This window comes from Bactrocera dorsalis, chromosome 2 (assembly GCF_023373825.1).
Source record: "Bactrocera dorsalis isolate Fly_Bdor chromosome 2, ASM2337382v1, whole genome shotgun sequence".
NCBI classification, from domain to species: Eukaryota; Metazoa; Arthropoda; class Insecta; order Diptera; family Tephritidae; genus Bactrocera; species Bactrocera dorsalis.
Window position 1 is genome coordinate 2,398,237 of NC_064304.1, and position 14,948 is coordinate 2,413,184.

At 37.2% G+C, this 14,948-nt stretch overlaps 2 protein-coding genes across 2 annotated transcripts in view; both read left to right on the plus strand.

The window, feature by feature from the left end:
- The first annotated feature begins 2,221 nt into the window (after positions 1 to 2,221).
- Positions 2,222 to 3,862, plus strand: LOC105232813 (odorant receptor 7a). The gene is made up of 3 exons (XM_011214679.4): positions 2,222 to 3,100; positions 3,175 to 3,532; positions 3,586 to 3,862. Exons 1-3 carry the CDS (start codon positions 2,337 to 2,339, stop codon positions 3,664 to 3,666), a joined length of 1,203 nt encoding a protein of 400 aa, XP_011212981.4. The 5' UTR covers positions 2,222 to 2,336; the 3' UTR covers positions 3,667 to 3,862.
- Positions 3,863 to 9,508: 5,646 nt separating this feature from the next.
- The window catches only part of LOC105226809 (uncharacterized), a 63,353-nt gene continuing 57,913 nt past the window's right edge, over positions 9,509 to 14,948 (plus strand). Inside the window, exon 1 of the mRNA XM_049447763.1 lies at positions 9,509 to 10,205. The gene's annotated coding sequence lies outside the window, so the exon portion shown is untranslated. The remainder of the gene's footprint in view (positions 10,206 to 14,948) is intronic.

Consider the following 14,948-nt stretch of genomic DNA (forward strand, 5'->3'; position numbering starts at 1 on the left):
GAAAAAGATAATTTCTCTAATAAAAGAGAATCATAACACTAATAGGCTTGCTTTAAAAAAGAAGCTTTTAGAGCAGAGTTATACTTTGTACGCGTGTTCCTTGGAAAAAAAGTGAGAACGACCATTGCCACACCTACAAAACGCCATTAATTGAAAACTAATAAATTGCCATAACTAAGTAGCAATTTGCAAATTTTGTGGTGGAGGGAGACTCCGTCGTCGATTCCTGTCATTCACCCCGGTGGATGAACGTCTAGCCACGATCACCATCAAAGGAACTTCGTTTTCAACATATCGCTGATCGCACCTATAAGAGCTGCCTCGCCACGATGTCAAAATCGTGATGGGCGACTTTAACGCCATGGTGGGCAAAGAAGGTATCTTTGACACAACGGTCGGTACGTTTAGCCTCCATGATGAATCATCGCCAAATGGGTTGAGGCTGATTGACTTCGCCGAGTCCCGGGATATGGTTGTCTGTAGAACTAGGTTCCAGCACAGGAAAATTCATCATGGTACCTGGCTGTCTATTGATTGAAAAGCCAGTTTCTACTCGACTTGCACGTCTACTCTCTGGGAGCACTCAATAGCAACTCGGTATGAAGGAAGTTTGGACGGCATTTCAAGCTCCTTACAGTTGCAAACGAAACCATTGGTTTTACGAAAAGGTGAGAGAAAATAGACTGCCCACCTTACAGCGTTACAATCGCCCACAACACGTGCGGTAGACGCGAGACGCATTTGCAGACAAAAAAGAGAGAGGCCGAAATGCGTAAATACGAAGAGCTTGACTAGTTGGCCGACAGGGGTAATGCTCGGAAATTCTGCGGAAAGATGCGGCGACTAACAGAAGGTTTCAAGACCGGAGCATACTCTTGTAGAACCCAAGGAGGTGATCTAGTGACAGATGTTCAGAGTGTACTGAAATTATAGAGGGAACACGTCTCTAACCTGCTGAATGGCAGTGAAAGCTTAACACTAGGAGATAGTGAACCCGATTTCCCAAGCGATGACGATGGAGCGGACCCGACCATGAATACCGTCTGATGAACACCAAAGTGCCAGAGGTCGATGAATTGTCGGCCAAGTAAAGCAGAGAAGAGGAGCATGACTGAGCATCTTTGTAGAATATGGTTAGACGAAACCATGCCGGATGTCCGGTTTCCCACGCACATCAAAAAATGCTTCAGTAATTATTTCCTTATTATAAAAGCATTCAACTCCTTCAACGTAGGGTATGTTTTACGGTTACAGTTAATCAAAAAATCTCACTACAAGACTTGAAAAACGTTTTAGAAATTCTAAATGATGAATAAGTCACCGCCATAAGAAATTAACTGTTCAGTTGAAAGTCCTCGAAGAACCATATTTTGTCCTGGTCTATGAACTTAATATTAAACAAAAGACTGTCATTTTTAGATCTGATCCCATATCCCCCTAAATCCCACTAAATCTACCCCCCTGCTTGAAACAGTTAATTCCTGAATATTTCACAGATAGCAGATAGTACCGTTAAACTTATGTATATATTAGAACAAACCTTTTTCTATTCGAGTTTTCTCATGGAAAAAATATAACAAGAAAAAACGTTAACTTCGGCTGCACCGAAGCTAATATACTCTTCACAGGTGCATTTCTTTTAGTAATTATGTGCCCAGTTTGTATGGAAACTATAGTTATCCGATCTGAACAATTTTTTCGGAGATTATGTTATTACCTTAAGCAATATTATGCCAAAGTTCATGAAGATACATTGTCAAATGTGATCCGATCGTTCAGTTTGTATGGCAGCTATATGTTATAGTGGTCCAATATCTGCAGTTCCAACAAATGAGCAACTTCTTGAAGAGAAAATGACGTTTACAAAATTTCAAAACGATATCTTAAGAACTGAGGGACTAGTTCGTTTATATACAGACAGACAGACGGACAGACGGACATGGCTAAATCGGCTCAGCTCAACTTACTGATCATTTATATATATACTTTATAGAGTCTTCAACACTTCCTTCTGGGTGTTACAAACTTCGTGACAAACTTAATATACCCTGTTCAGGGTATAGTTAATTACTGGAAGTTGTCGTCCAATTATCGCAACCTATAATTATTCCTCTGATTTCAATATGGCTTATTCACCAATACTTATGCGAAAAAATCAGGTGATGTACACGTCTCGAACATTTATAAGGGCATGAGTTGCGAAAAAGTGAACAGAATCAGGTTTTACTTCAACTGAGTAGTTTTAGAAGCGGCTTTTTCCCAGAGGATATTTATATACATTATATACATTATGTATATTTTACTATCATTGCAGCGAGTCAGTGGATACTAGGAATATGCGCAAACTCACCGATTTGTTGTATGGACGTGGCGCTACAAACTTCAAGACCAATGAATCGTTCCAGCTTTTATTTCAATGTTGGTCACTTCTTGGTATTAAGCCGTTAAAACTGTACAGATGGCGAGGCATGCTGCACATGTGCATCTGCTGGTTTTTATTACTCCTGTGTCCGCTTACCTTCTTCATGGGTTACCTGCATACATTGGAAACTGAACCTATAACTGTTCATCTAAGCATTTTGCAAGCAATATTCAATGTTATTGGACTGCCACTCAAGGCGATTGTCATTACAATTTTGTTGACGCATTTACGAAGCGCCGAGCCGATCTTTGCTCGTTTGGATGCACGCTACCAGAGCGTCGCGAGTCGCGAGCAGATAAAAAATTGTGTTGTCGTTAGCACACGTCTACTCGCCAGCGTAGGGTTTATGTTTAATTTGTATGGCAGCACCACATATCTCCAAGCTCTTCTCACAAGAGGTTATCCTATGCGCGCATGGTTGCCATTCATCGATTATATCCCTCAGCCAACCATAAGATATTGGGTGCATTTCATCTTCGAAGTTTCTCACATGGCTTTCTTATTGACTTTGCAAGCCTCAATGGATGCATTCCCGGCAATTTATATACGAAATTTACGAACACACCTAAAACTGTTGACGGAACGCGTCAGTCATTTGGGCGAGAATCCCGAGTTTACTGATGAACAGAACTATGAAGAATTAGTCGATTGCATTGTTACCCATCAGGAATTGTTGGAGTAAGATCAACTGAAATGGCTTTTTGAATAAGGAAAACAAGATTTTAATTATGTTTCTTTCTTGCATTTTTAAGGGCGAAAAATATCGTTGGGTCCGTCTGCTCATTAACACTATTTATTCAGTTTGTTATTGTTGCCCTAGCTCTGTGCGTTTCTATGCTGAATTTTTTCGTGTTTGCCGACCGCCAGCAACAGGTGGTGACGGTAACCTATTATTTAGGCGTTATGTTGCAGATCATGCCTACTTGCTATCAAGCATCGATGATAGAAGCTGACAGCGCCAAGTTGCCTGATGCCATTTTCCATAGTAATTGGTTGGCCATGGACAAGCGTTCCCGCAAGCTCATCGTCTACTTCATACATCGTGCTCAGAAGAACATTACCTTTGTTGCACTCAAATTCTTCAACATCAATCTGACAACTAACCTGTCGGTGAGTAAAGCTTTGCAAAAACTTCAGATTGTGTGTTTTCCTTATCTTTGTAGATTGTCAAATTTGCGTTTTCATTATACACATGGATGAGCAACATGGGCTTTGGGGACAACTTTAAGGATTTATTGGAGTAAACAGGCGTGTTGTCAGCAAACTAGCGATTTCCGACTACGCCAAGTTGTGCTGGAAGTTTGGATTATGTTGATATTTGATAAAAGTCGTAATTGGCTTACTGGTATTATCCACTCATGTTAGACATTGGAGGTAGCATATGTCTGGGACCGATGTCCGTTTCAATTTATTTATAATAATTTATTGAACTTATAATAATATTGATTGAATATTTATGGCACTCTAAGTAGAACAAAATACACACATTTGCAACAAAAAGTTTCTGTTGTATGGTATTATATATATCTCGAAAATGATTTCGAGCCGGAAAAAATATTTGAAGAGGTGTAAAAGGCTCGCACCTCCATCCCGTTAACAAGATGAAGTAAATTATTGACTTGGGGCTTATCCTTGAAAGAAATAATTCATGGATGTCAGTCGATAAAAAACGAATGAAGAAGGCATCGGTTACCTTATACTGCTGTGAGTATAAAAATTATGGACCGTAAATGACCTCCATGCTCAGCAGCACCTCTTGCTTGATAATACCCCTTAAAAAAGTCTTGTGTAGTGAAGTCAGGTGATCTTGGGGTCCGGTGGGAAGTGAAGATCTCTTAGATTATTTATGGATTTGACTCACTCCATATACGGCAATTTTACTTGTATCCATTTTCATTTAGATCAAAATCGGCCTAGCCAGACAATAACAGGCAATACTTGTATATCAAGTTATTGTCTTCCCCGGTTATTTCAAAAATTTTTGGTAAAATTTGGGCAAATAGGCAAATTTAGAGAGTTTAGCCCATTGTTATTTGAACTTTCTACGGAAATAAGTTTAAGCCGTCATGAATTAGATATCCGTTGTAGTGACCGTCTGCTAACTCCAACTTGCGCCGATAAGTTGCGAGTCGAAATTCTTAGATTTGCCTGAATTGACGATGCAAGAGCCCCTATTGTTTCTTGAAGGCGAACATGTGCATCTCGATGGTATCGTCTTCTTACGGTACTTCCAGTTTCGGCAAACATGTTTACCAACTCTTTAATGGTCCATCTGCTAAGGGCAGTTCATAGCAAAGAATATTTTGAGAATCAATTATCATATTATATCGGAGAATGTAATTATTATATATTTAATATTGTGTTAATTGAGTATGTGCTCAGCATGAGATTGCAAAGTGGTTTCTCCGCCGAGATGATTGATACGCAACTGGCTGAGCAGCCCAGCACTAAAAGCATTTGTTACTAGATTTCCGAAAGTAAGTCTAACTGTAACTTGTGCCATATTTTAATTGAAATCGTAATTTCTAATTTCACAAATTGCACGCCCATTGTCTACGGGTTAATGTCATTGTAATTGCTTAATCAGGCGTATGCACAAAATAATATTTTTGCCGACTAAAATATGTCAACGCTTTGCAAATTACAACACTGTGTTTTATTTAGTTTTATTTGATTTTTTTGTGCAGCGTTTTAAGTGATTTCCGCTCATTAATACTTGTAGCCGCTTGATTAAAACGCATTTGCAACAAATTGCTTATGTTTTGCGTGGGTAAATAAATCACGCTTACACATTCGTAAACACACTTAAATATGTATTGAATAAACACTTATGAACATTAAATAAATTGCATTTCTACGCTTGCTCCATGGGGAGGGAGGGAAGTGCGCCGTTTAGCGTGGCCTTTGAGCTCTTTCACGACCCATTTCACCGGCACAAACCGAGTGGCTTTTAAGTGATTTGTATAATTAGAGCAGCGAAAGTGTGCTAAGACTTATCCTTGACAGCGTCGGCTGCTGGTGGTGCGGGGTGAGGCGGCCGTGTAGATGAAATGAGTTGTAAACGCCTTGGGGTATGCAACAAATATTACATATTGCAAATATTAATTCAATTTCGAGGCGGTTGATTTGTGAACATGTGTATAGTTTGTCAACTATTTGTTCACAAGCTTTTAGGGACGAAAAAATCGGCATAAATCTTAACTGCACTTACATATATGGTTCCCTCAAGGAAATATCGTCCGACAAAATCTTTTCTACTTTGTATGTATTTTCGTCTGATTAATAAGAAAATTACTTTCTGAGGTAGTTTTGAATACGTGTTCTTCCATTTCTATAGTCCTACTTAGCTAAATCTTTCCTGATATATTTGCGTGTATATGCTTCAAAAAAACTTCAACTTTGATATCATGAAGCAAACAATAGCCGACCAATTTTTTTTTTTGGTTTTTTTTTCCAATCTGCATCCGTCACTATACAACATTTCCCAATTAAAGCGATCTCTCTGTACCAAATAGTTTTTAGAATACATATATAGAGCAAAGAAATTTTTATTATTTATTTGTTGAACAAATATGCGAAAGAAGTAAGGAAAGACCAAGGACAAGGATCACAGAGGGGAAAAATTAAACTACGTACGAAGGATCCAACATTCATTATTCAATGAAACCATCAATGGAGTACATTCTGGGAACATGGGGAACGAAGACATTTTACTGGGCATCAGGCATATATGAAACCGCTTTGTGTTTATGAAAATATTTATATTTATATAATACATAAAAGTATGACACAGATGGATCGGCATAAACAGTTGAAATTCTTGTGCAAAATCCAAAACCACTCATCAGGTATATTGGAGTTATATTAAGGACTGGACTATGTACATGAACTTAACTCGGCATTACTCAAGTAAATTGAAGCTTGTGTTCTCGGTTACTTCCCACACATCAATCAATTGATTTATTGAGATCAGTTAATTTGACGTTTTGCGCCATGCGATTGGCCAACAAGATCGTGTGATATCACACCTTTAGACTTTTTCCTGTGAGGATATGTAAAGTTTGCGGTTTATGTGGACAATTCCGCTTCGCTTCAGGCTTTGGAGCAAAACAGCACTCGTGTCATTCGCCAGTTACCAGTCGAAATGCCCGAACGAGTGAACTGATGAATCATCTGATACGTAGTCGCGGACAACATTTGAAAGAGAAAATCTTCAAAAAATAAATGCCAAAGAATGTTCTTTCGAATGATAATAAACCTTCCAATTAAATTTGACGTTTATGCTATTTTTGGTTAAAAAAGTAGGGAATCTCGAAATGGATCACCCTTTAGATAGGAACCCCAATTGTTGCCAATGTCAAATACATTTTAAATAATATTGTAGACGTCCTTCTGCTTATGGAAAGCCGATTGTATTAAAATGTTTGGTCTATTTGTCAAGAAAACACTCTAATTTTTTTTTAAACTCGGTGTCATTATTTTCAAAAGTTGTCGAGTTCATTACTTATTATTCATATTGACGTAAAATAACGGTAAATGCAAACTTTTGCCATTTGAAAAATAACGTCTGCTCTTAGATCGCATGGAGTGATAGAGTATTCTGCTTACAGCTTTCTCTTGAGCAAATATTGCTCTCTATACTGCGCATGTCTCCCATAGGAATCTGTGTGTACGTATGTTTGAGGATACTCAATTACTCAATTCGAGTGAGCTTATTTGAGTTTGTTTGCACTTTAGTTAGCTGGTCCTACCTCAACAATGAATTAATATGTATCCGATATAAGTGAAAATGTACATATATAATTATTTACTGGGAGGTAAAGAGGCGCGATGTAAATACAGCTGGGTAAACATTTGAGCCATTTCACTATCGAAACCAAGTTTTGATGTAGGGCAGAAGTGTATTTTTTTGTGATGAAGGTTTTTAAATGTTCACCGAAGAAAGACTAATTGTCATACTCATTCATTTAATTGTAATAAAAATTAAGCAATTATTAGGTTAATAAAGACAGAAGTTGTTTGAAGTGAAATTCCGAAACGCTCGTAGTATGCGGAGTAATTCCACTGTGAAGGTGTGCCCGTTTTATATTAAAAGTACAAGTATAATACATAAGTATTTATATATGTTTTTACTCTCGAAGCTTAGTATACGTGTAATGGTTACATGGTACTATAAGCAAATTCGTTTTGTGGAAGCGTAGAATCGAAAACTATAAAATGCTACAACTAAGAAACAAGTTATGATACAAAACGGCATATAAGAACTGAACATAAAGTGGGTTTAATATCCGTACCTTAAGACCACTAAGGAAATATCCACCAAACTTGCTCGGAATAAATCTACTTAGTACCACCTAAGACAGAGTGAAAATGGGTGATATCGGGAGATATGTAGGCAAATTCATCGAATCCCATATAACGGTTAAATTAAAATTAAGAGAGCTTGTCCTCCTTTAGTTGTAAGATTATATGTTGGAAACTACTCGACCAATTGCATTATTGTGAAGATGTGCAAAATCGGACTACAATCACGCTTACTTCCCATATATTGAGTAAACCATTTCGGTGATTCCTACCTTTTTAAAGAAAAAAACGCAGAAATGTTTAGGGAGTGTTTATTATCATTCGAATGATCATTACTCGCATTCAAATTTTGAAGATTATCTTTCACAAATATTGGTCGCTGCTACATCTCAAATGGGCCTCATAGCTGAACAAAATTTGGCGTTGGATATTCTTAGAACTTTCCGAAAGACCATAGAGCGAAGCGATGTCGCTTGGGAAGGTCAAGCGGCTTCCGTTCTTGCGCAACCTGTACTTTGTACGATTTTAATTTAAGGTCTCGAAGAAAAATCGGTCAGGACATTTCAAAACAATTTGGGGATGTCTGAAAAAGCTGACCATACAATAAGATAATATTGAGAGACTTGTAATGATTTTAAAATATGGTTCATGGGAGCAGTAGCTGATGTACCGCTGGCAATTTATCGTGTTGTGAGTTTCATATTGAAATAATGAAGTAAACTATTTAATGTCTTTAGGATTTACTTGTTCTACTTTTCTGTCAAACACACAGCTTAAAAACATTCAAATTGAAGAGAAGATATGTGGCATGTGTTTGTTAAGACAGCCTCTAAAAGCCACTACTCAGTTAACATGACTAACTCCCGCGTATATCCTTTTGCCTCAGCCATAACTCGATTTTCTATTGTTTTTAATTTCCGCTTTTTCAGGATCATTCTTTTGTCATCACACGAAATTGTTAATAAAATTTAATGACTTAGCTGGCGGAGACAGTTTCCGCCATCATTTTCGGCTTTGTGACTGCCACGACGTGCGTGTGTCCGCCAGCACATAAATTAACTCGCCGTAATGAGCGTGTCTCGTGCGTCGCCAGTTAGAAAAAAACATCGCACATTAATGTCAGTTCGCGCTTTTACTGCTGCGTGTGTGTATGTGTGAGCAAAATAAAAAACCGCAAATGTAACGTAATAAGTAAAATGCTCGTCAGTTATTTACAAAAAGCGGGCACGTAATGACACCAGCCGAAGCCAAACCCAAAGCCAACGGCGAAACGCGCGCACAACTGAATTTTCCCGCCAAAATGTGCGGTACCGTATGATTCTCACCCACTCACACATTGGCACGCAAAGGGTAGTTGGGGGAGCGCGCAGGGGTATTCATATAGAAATTCACACTTGTTTTGCCTCGGCAGAGCAATGACAAAGTTATGGGGTTTAAATGACATCAATCAGTGTATGCCCAAAGACAGGCAGATAAAGTCATTCCTACACACATACACACATAACTGGCGTGTATATAAACAAGCTCGACAAAAGTAAACAAACAAAAACGCATGTGTCTAAGCGTAACAACAAAAGTGCTGAAGGGACGAGTGTCTCTGTGCCGGCGACTGAACTTGTTGCCACTCAAGGATGCACGGCTCACTCACTCACTCAGTCGCTCACTGCTTAGCGCTGTTGGCACTCAACGCCGCATTGAGCCAAAGAGCATGACTTCCTGTGTTGCGGTGGGCAAAGGTTTGTAAATAAAATGCGTGGCGTTCAGTTCCAAACGGTGTGCTGACGGCGGCAGTTCTTGTTTGGCGGTGAAAGCGAATGCACGTGCGTGAAAGGATATGTGCGCTGTCTCGCGTCGAAAGGCATGTAAAGGATTGCGGCATATTATGAGGGAAAACGTAATAAACTCGTGCTGAAACTTCGGTTGATTCTGGATTCGGGGTAATAATTTAGGAGGAAAATGGCAACCAATGAGAGACTTTCAAATTTCGTTGAAAAATATATTCAGTTGGGAAAGCAAGGACATAAGTGATGTAAAGAGCATATGTAATAAATACAAAAATAATTACAACTTGCGGCATTGTGCAAAAAAGTTTTCAAGTGAAGTGAGGTGGTTGACATCCATACATATTTGAAAAATGAAGCCTACAGTTGAAAACCAAAAAATCATGTCTCTCAAAAAATTAAATATTATGTGTCTAAATATCAAATTAAATAATTCCATATATTAAAAGCCCTCGCAGTATTGATCATTTGTCTAAATACTAGTGCATAAGTGACCAATAATTGGAAAAATTTGGTAACATCGACATGCTATTGTTCAGGCATGATGCATGATCGGGACCACCTAGCAGTTAAATAACGGCTGATATATAAATGTATTAAAAGTTGGTAAAAATAATTGTATAAATTAATTAAGAATCATTAAAGAAGCTCATAAAAATGTGGCACATCAATTGCTTTTGCGGATATATTAACTCAAGGTAACTGGGTCACCCTGTGTTTTTTTTTGTAGCTAATAACATTTACCCTTTCACTAACTCAAAGAAGAAGTTTTAATAATTAGTAAGCACATTTGAGTTCATTAAAAATCTTTGGTTTTGCTTCAAGATATACAAATGTTATCTCCGTAAACTGCACAAATTCATTGGTGACTTGCGTGGTATCCTTCTCTTTTTATACACAAATTTGAAAATATAGTACAATTTCTTCATTATTTTCACTCATTTTTGAACAGCTGTAACTTTTTTTCAACTTCCCCGAATTAAAATTTTTTTAGTTAAATAAAGCTTAAAACCTTCCAACACTATATGGTATGACACAATGTGATTGGCAGTATTGCAGATGTATGACTGCAACGACAACAATTGACAAAATACGAAAAGACTTTTTCGACTACCCAATGTATATAAAGTTGTTTACTATTATTGGAGAATACTTTAACCAGGATTCATTCACGATTTCGCAGTTTTTTAATTGCCACTGAACAGCTTTTTAGTTGGAGAACTTTGCTGGTTCCAAGAACGTCTGGTAGATTTTTTAATCAGAATTTAGTCGTTTTTTTGAATCGAAAACCTTTATGGGTTATGTTTTAAGGCGTGGATTAAATACCTATGTCATATTGCCAGGACATTTTCATAGTGTAAAACTGAAATTATTTTAAGGCAACTCGTGTGATAAGTTCGCTTTTCTTGCAACAGCCACAAAGCAGAGGCAAACTTAAAGAAAAATCAAAACCATTTTTATCTCCGTGTCATTGATAGTGCTTAAGATTATTGCACTTGCAGTATAAATATGACATTTTCCAGTCACTGACAACGCGAGATAAATACAAGTTGTAAACCGTTGCGTTCTACTTCTTCAATTGCTTTGCAAGTGAGAGTAAATGTTTGAAGTCATAGAAAATTTGCCGAAGCGCATCGTAACATAATGAGAGCATAAATTTACATATATATATGTGTATATGCGCATGAGTATGCAAGTGCAGTGGCACCGTTTATCGTTTGAGCGGCGTTTTAAGTATAAAGCATGCATAACCCATATTGCCAGGGTTGCATGCGGCGAGCATAAATGCGTGCAAATGCAAATGCCGATAAATATGGAAATCGTGCGCAATTCTTTGGCCAGAACTTTTGCTTTTATTGCGCTATTCAGCTGCGTGTGTGTGTGTGACTTTACTGCAAAGAAGTTTCTAAAACTCCTATTTTATTTTCTTTGTGGTTGCCACCCTGGTATAATAAATTAAATAATATAAGGTTTAGATAATCAAAGTACAAGTTTGAAGAAGTTTTTGTTAAATATTGTCGAAAGGTTTAGAAAATCGTGTTTAAATCATTAACATTTTGAAAGTTAGTCGTTTCTTGGGTTCCTGATGCGATTTTTGGCTTATGAAAGTAGTAATAAAAAACACTTATAATGTTATTTTATAAATTATTTTTTAAAGATTATTATTTAAAGATTGTAGTTTTACTTGCAGTTTCAGTCGCTCTGATTCGCTTAAATAACTATCAAAGATTAACACAACAATTAACTAAGTATGTAGTAAGTAGACGAATACTAACCAAAAAACTCCAATTATGTCTAATTCGTACAAATAAAAGGAATACGCTCTCGATGCATTTCTGGTTTCCATGGATTCATAATTTTTTTCAAAATCTTCTTTTCTTTAACTATCAAGAATAAGTGTGTCAGTGCAAAGTACTTGAAGAAGAGTAGGAATCGTCGGATATATATCCTTATCACAAGAGCTGAGGGTTTCTAAGGCAGAAAGCATTTGCTTTCTCGAAGTCATTTGCACCTTCCATTCTTGTTGAGAAGCGCTACTTCTGCTTTGAGCTTCGATTTTTGTAGTTATTTGTTTCCTGGCAATATTTTCCCAAAACGTCTAACTAGGCATTCAATGAGTAATATATTTTTCTACCAGCTGACACAAATTGAAACTTTCAAGAATTTCATCGGAAAATCGCATCTTTAAATCTTGCATAACCGCGTAAATGAGTGGAATGTATGCAGAAACCCTGTAGAAGTCTTCACAGCTTTGAGATGGGTGATTGTTTCGACGACTCTGACGATCACGATTTTTCACTTCAATATCTAATTTTCAGCCATCTGTTTAAGGTTTGATAAATTTCATTAAGGTGATGACAAGCATGTATTCTTCTGGTGTTCAGTTTTGCGACCAATGTTGTTAAGACGTTTGATGCTTTCGAATGGTCGATTAAATTGTTCTGCAGAATCACTCTAAGTGGCTGCGCCAGTGACAAAACATCACTGAAACAGAAAATTCCAACAATAAACTCGAAATGCACATTACATGACCAGATTCAACGTTTTTACTGCAGTTATTATATTCTTCCATTTGCTTATTTTTGTCAGTGCTTGAACGATTTCTGGAAGGGCGACTGTGAATTGAAGAACGGCTTCAAGTATTTGTATCCACCTTGTCTCACAAAGCTGCACAATTATTTTTCCCCAAGAGTTTGGCTAAAACAGTGTTACGTTTCGGACTTGAAACTTGGAAAAATGTTGTAATCTCTGTGAATATTTCACATATGTTTTTGATCAAAGCAATTTGAACGAATTTCGAAATGTTGCTATTTAATTTATGAGAAAAACATGGCATCATCTCAGCGTTTGTAGCTTCTTTGCGTATTTCCCTCATGGCTCCACGATCTCCCAACATAACGATACAAACATCAGTACTTAGTGCAACGCAATTCTGAACATCCAGCCCCTAACGCAGTTCCCGTGAGTGAAATCTCATCGTGGTTTTTTTTAATACTTATATGTGCATTCGTGTTCGATTCTTCATCGGTATCGTAAGTTCACTGAAAGCGTCTATGAACGTCACTTATGATGGAAAACCGGTAACTTATATTATACTATTTTCGGTAATATTATTAATTTAATTCTTAATTTTTTCGATTTCATTGGAAATAATGTACTCTCCTGCAGTTAACAACAAAAGTTCTTTATAATCAGTTTGAACAGTGCCTAAATCATGCTCCATGTCCCATGTATACAACATTGAATTTTTTAATAATTTGCATTAGGCTATAAACCTACGACTTTGAATTTATTTTTTTAAAGGGCTATTTGATTTTTTTCCACAAAAAAATTCTTAAAAAGTTATATGCAGTTAAATTTATGCATCAAATGTACTGAAGATTTATGCAAGTGAATTAAAAGTTGCTCATACGACATGGTGGACTATGTGAATGCATTACATTGCATGATAACGTTAACTGCGCATATTTTTCAAAGAAATGTTTTAATGGAAAAAACATGATCCTTTTTTAGAGTGATAAATTTTTTACTAAAATATCTTTGTTTCGAATTTGTTGGTTTATTTGATTTGGAAATTTAAAGCAGAAGATCAAAAAATTCTAAGTTGTGTAAAGAAAACACTACTACAGTAGTAATACAAATTGAATTTATAAAACAGAACATGTCTATGATATATCAAATATATTAAACTCTACCCCTGGCAGGAGTAGTGAACAAATAATATAGACATGCCCCATAAATTTATTCATTTGCTATTTCAATTTTGTCGGAAAAACTTTTTTTATTAACTTAAAGTATAAAGCAATTTCGCATTATTAGGTTTCTGCAAAGAGTTTTAATAGTTAATCTGGTGAATTATGATTAACACAGTTCATATATTTTCTTTGGGATTCTAGTGGATATTACTTTCAAAGCAAGCGGAAACATATGAACTCCAAATTTTCGTCAAATCAGAAAACCAAAAATTACTAATGTTAAATGTCGCCGCTTTCATCGAAAAACCCTTTCAAAACTCATCCAAATGGCTTTAAAGATAATATTCCATTATTGTTATTATTGTTATCAAACACTTCCAGGCGAATTGCAATGGTCTGCAATCCTCGGTATAAATAAGTGCACAAATTTACTGCTTTAATTTGAAAATTGATGTGACACATGAGTATTTGTCAAGCGCACAGAACGCGAATCCTCAGCAATAAATCGCGCGAAATAACAACAAACAAGAACAGGAAAGCATTAAAAATTGCCAAAAAACGAAGGAGGAACGCGCACCCGCATACGTTCTCAGACGACACTTGGAAAACCGTCTTTAGCATACCAGAAGGCGCTGCGGCATATGTTTAGAAGCACTTCACACGCACACACTTGTGACCACACATGCACATTTGTTTCCATCAGCGCACATGTCTCTACAATTCACTTCGTTCGCAACAGCGCGTTCTTGCTTATTCTTTATTTAGCGAACAGAGAGAAAGACCCACCGATACACACACTGACAAACACAGTTGCACGCCAGTCGACGAATGCACACAATGGCCGTTGTGTGAGTGTCATTTATGTGTGGTGGTGTTCGTGCCAACGCCACGTTTGGCATTAGAAGAAAAGCCAAAGAAAGAGAAGCAGTTTGCTTTTATTTCCTTTCGCGCTGGCGCGGCAATTCATTTTTTATTAGGTGATATTTCAATTGCTTTGGCATTCGAATGGCGCAATGACATTTCATTTTGCGGTTGCTTCAAGTACGCATGTGCGTGTGTGTGTGTGTTATACGGTGTGTATAGTTGGCCATTAGCTGACGAACCACTCCCCTCAATAATCACTTTATTCAAGCCACCGCGACGGCCTTCGCGTCCTCATTCATCGAATTCGTCGCTTCAATAACAAAATTGATGCGAAATGACTGGTAAAAAAGTTCCTGTAGACCAAGAAATGGCGCGGAACTG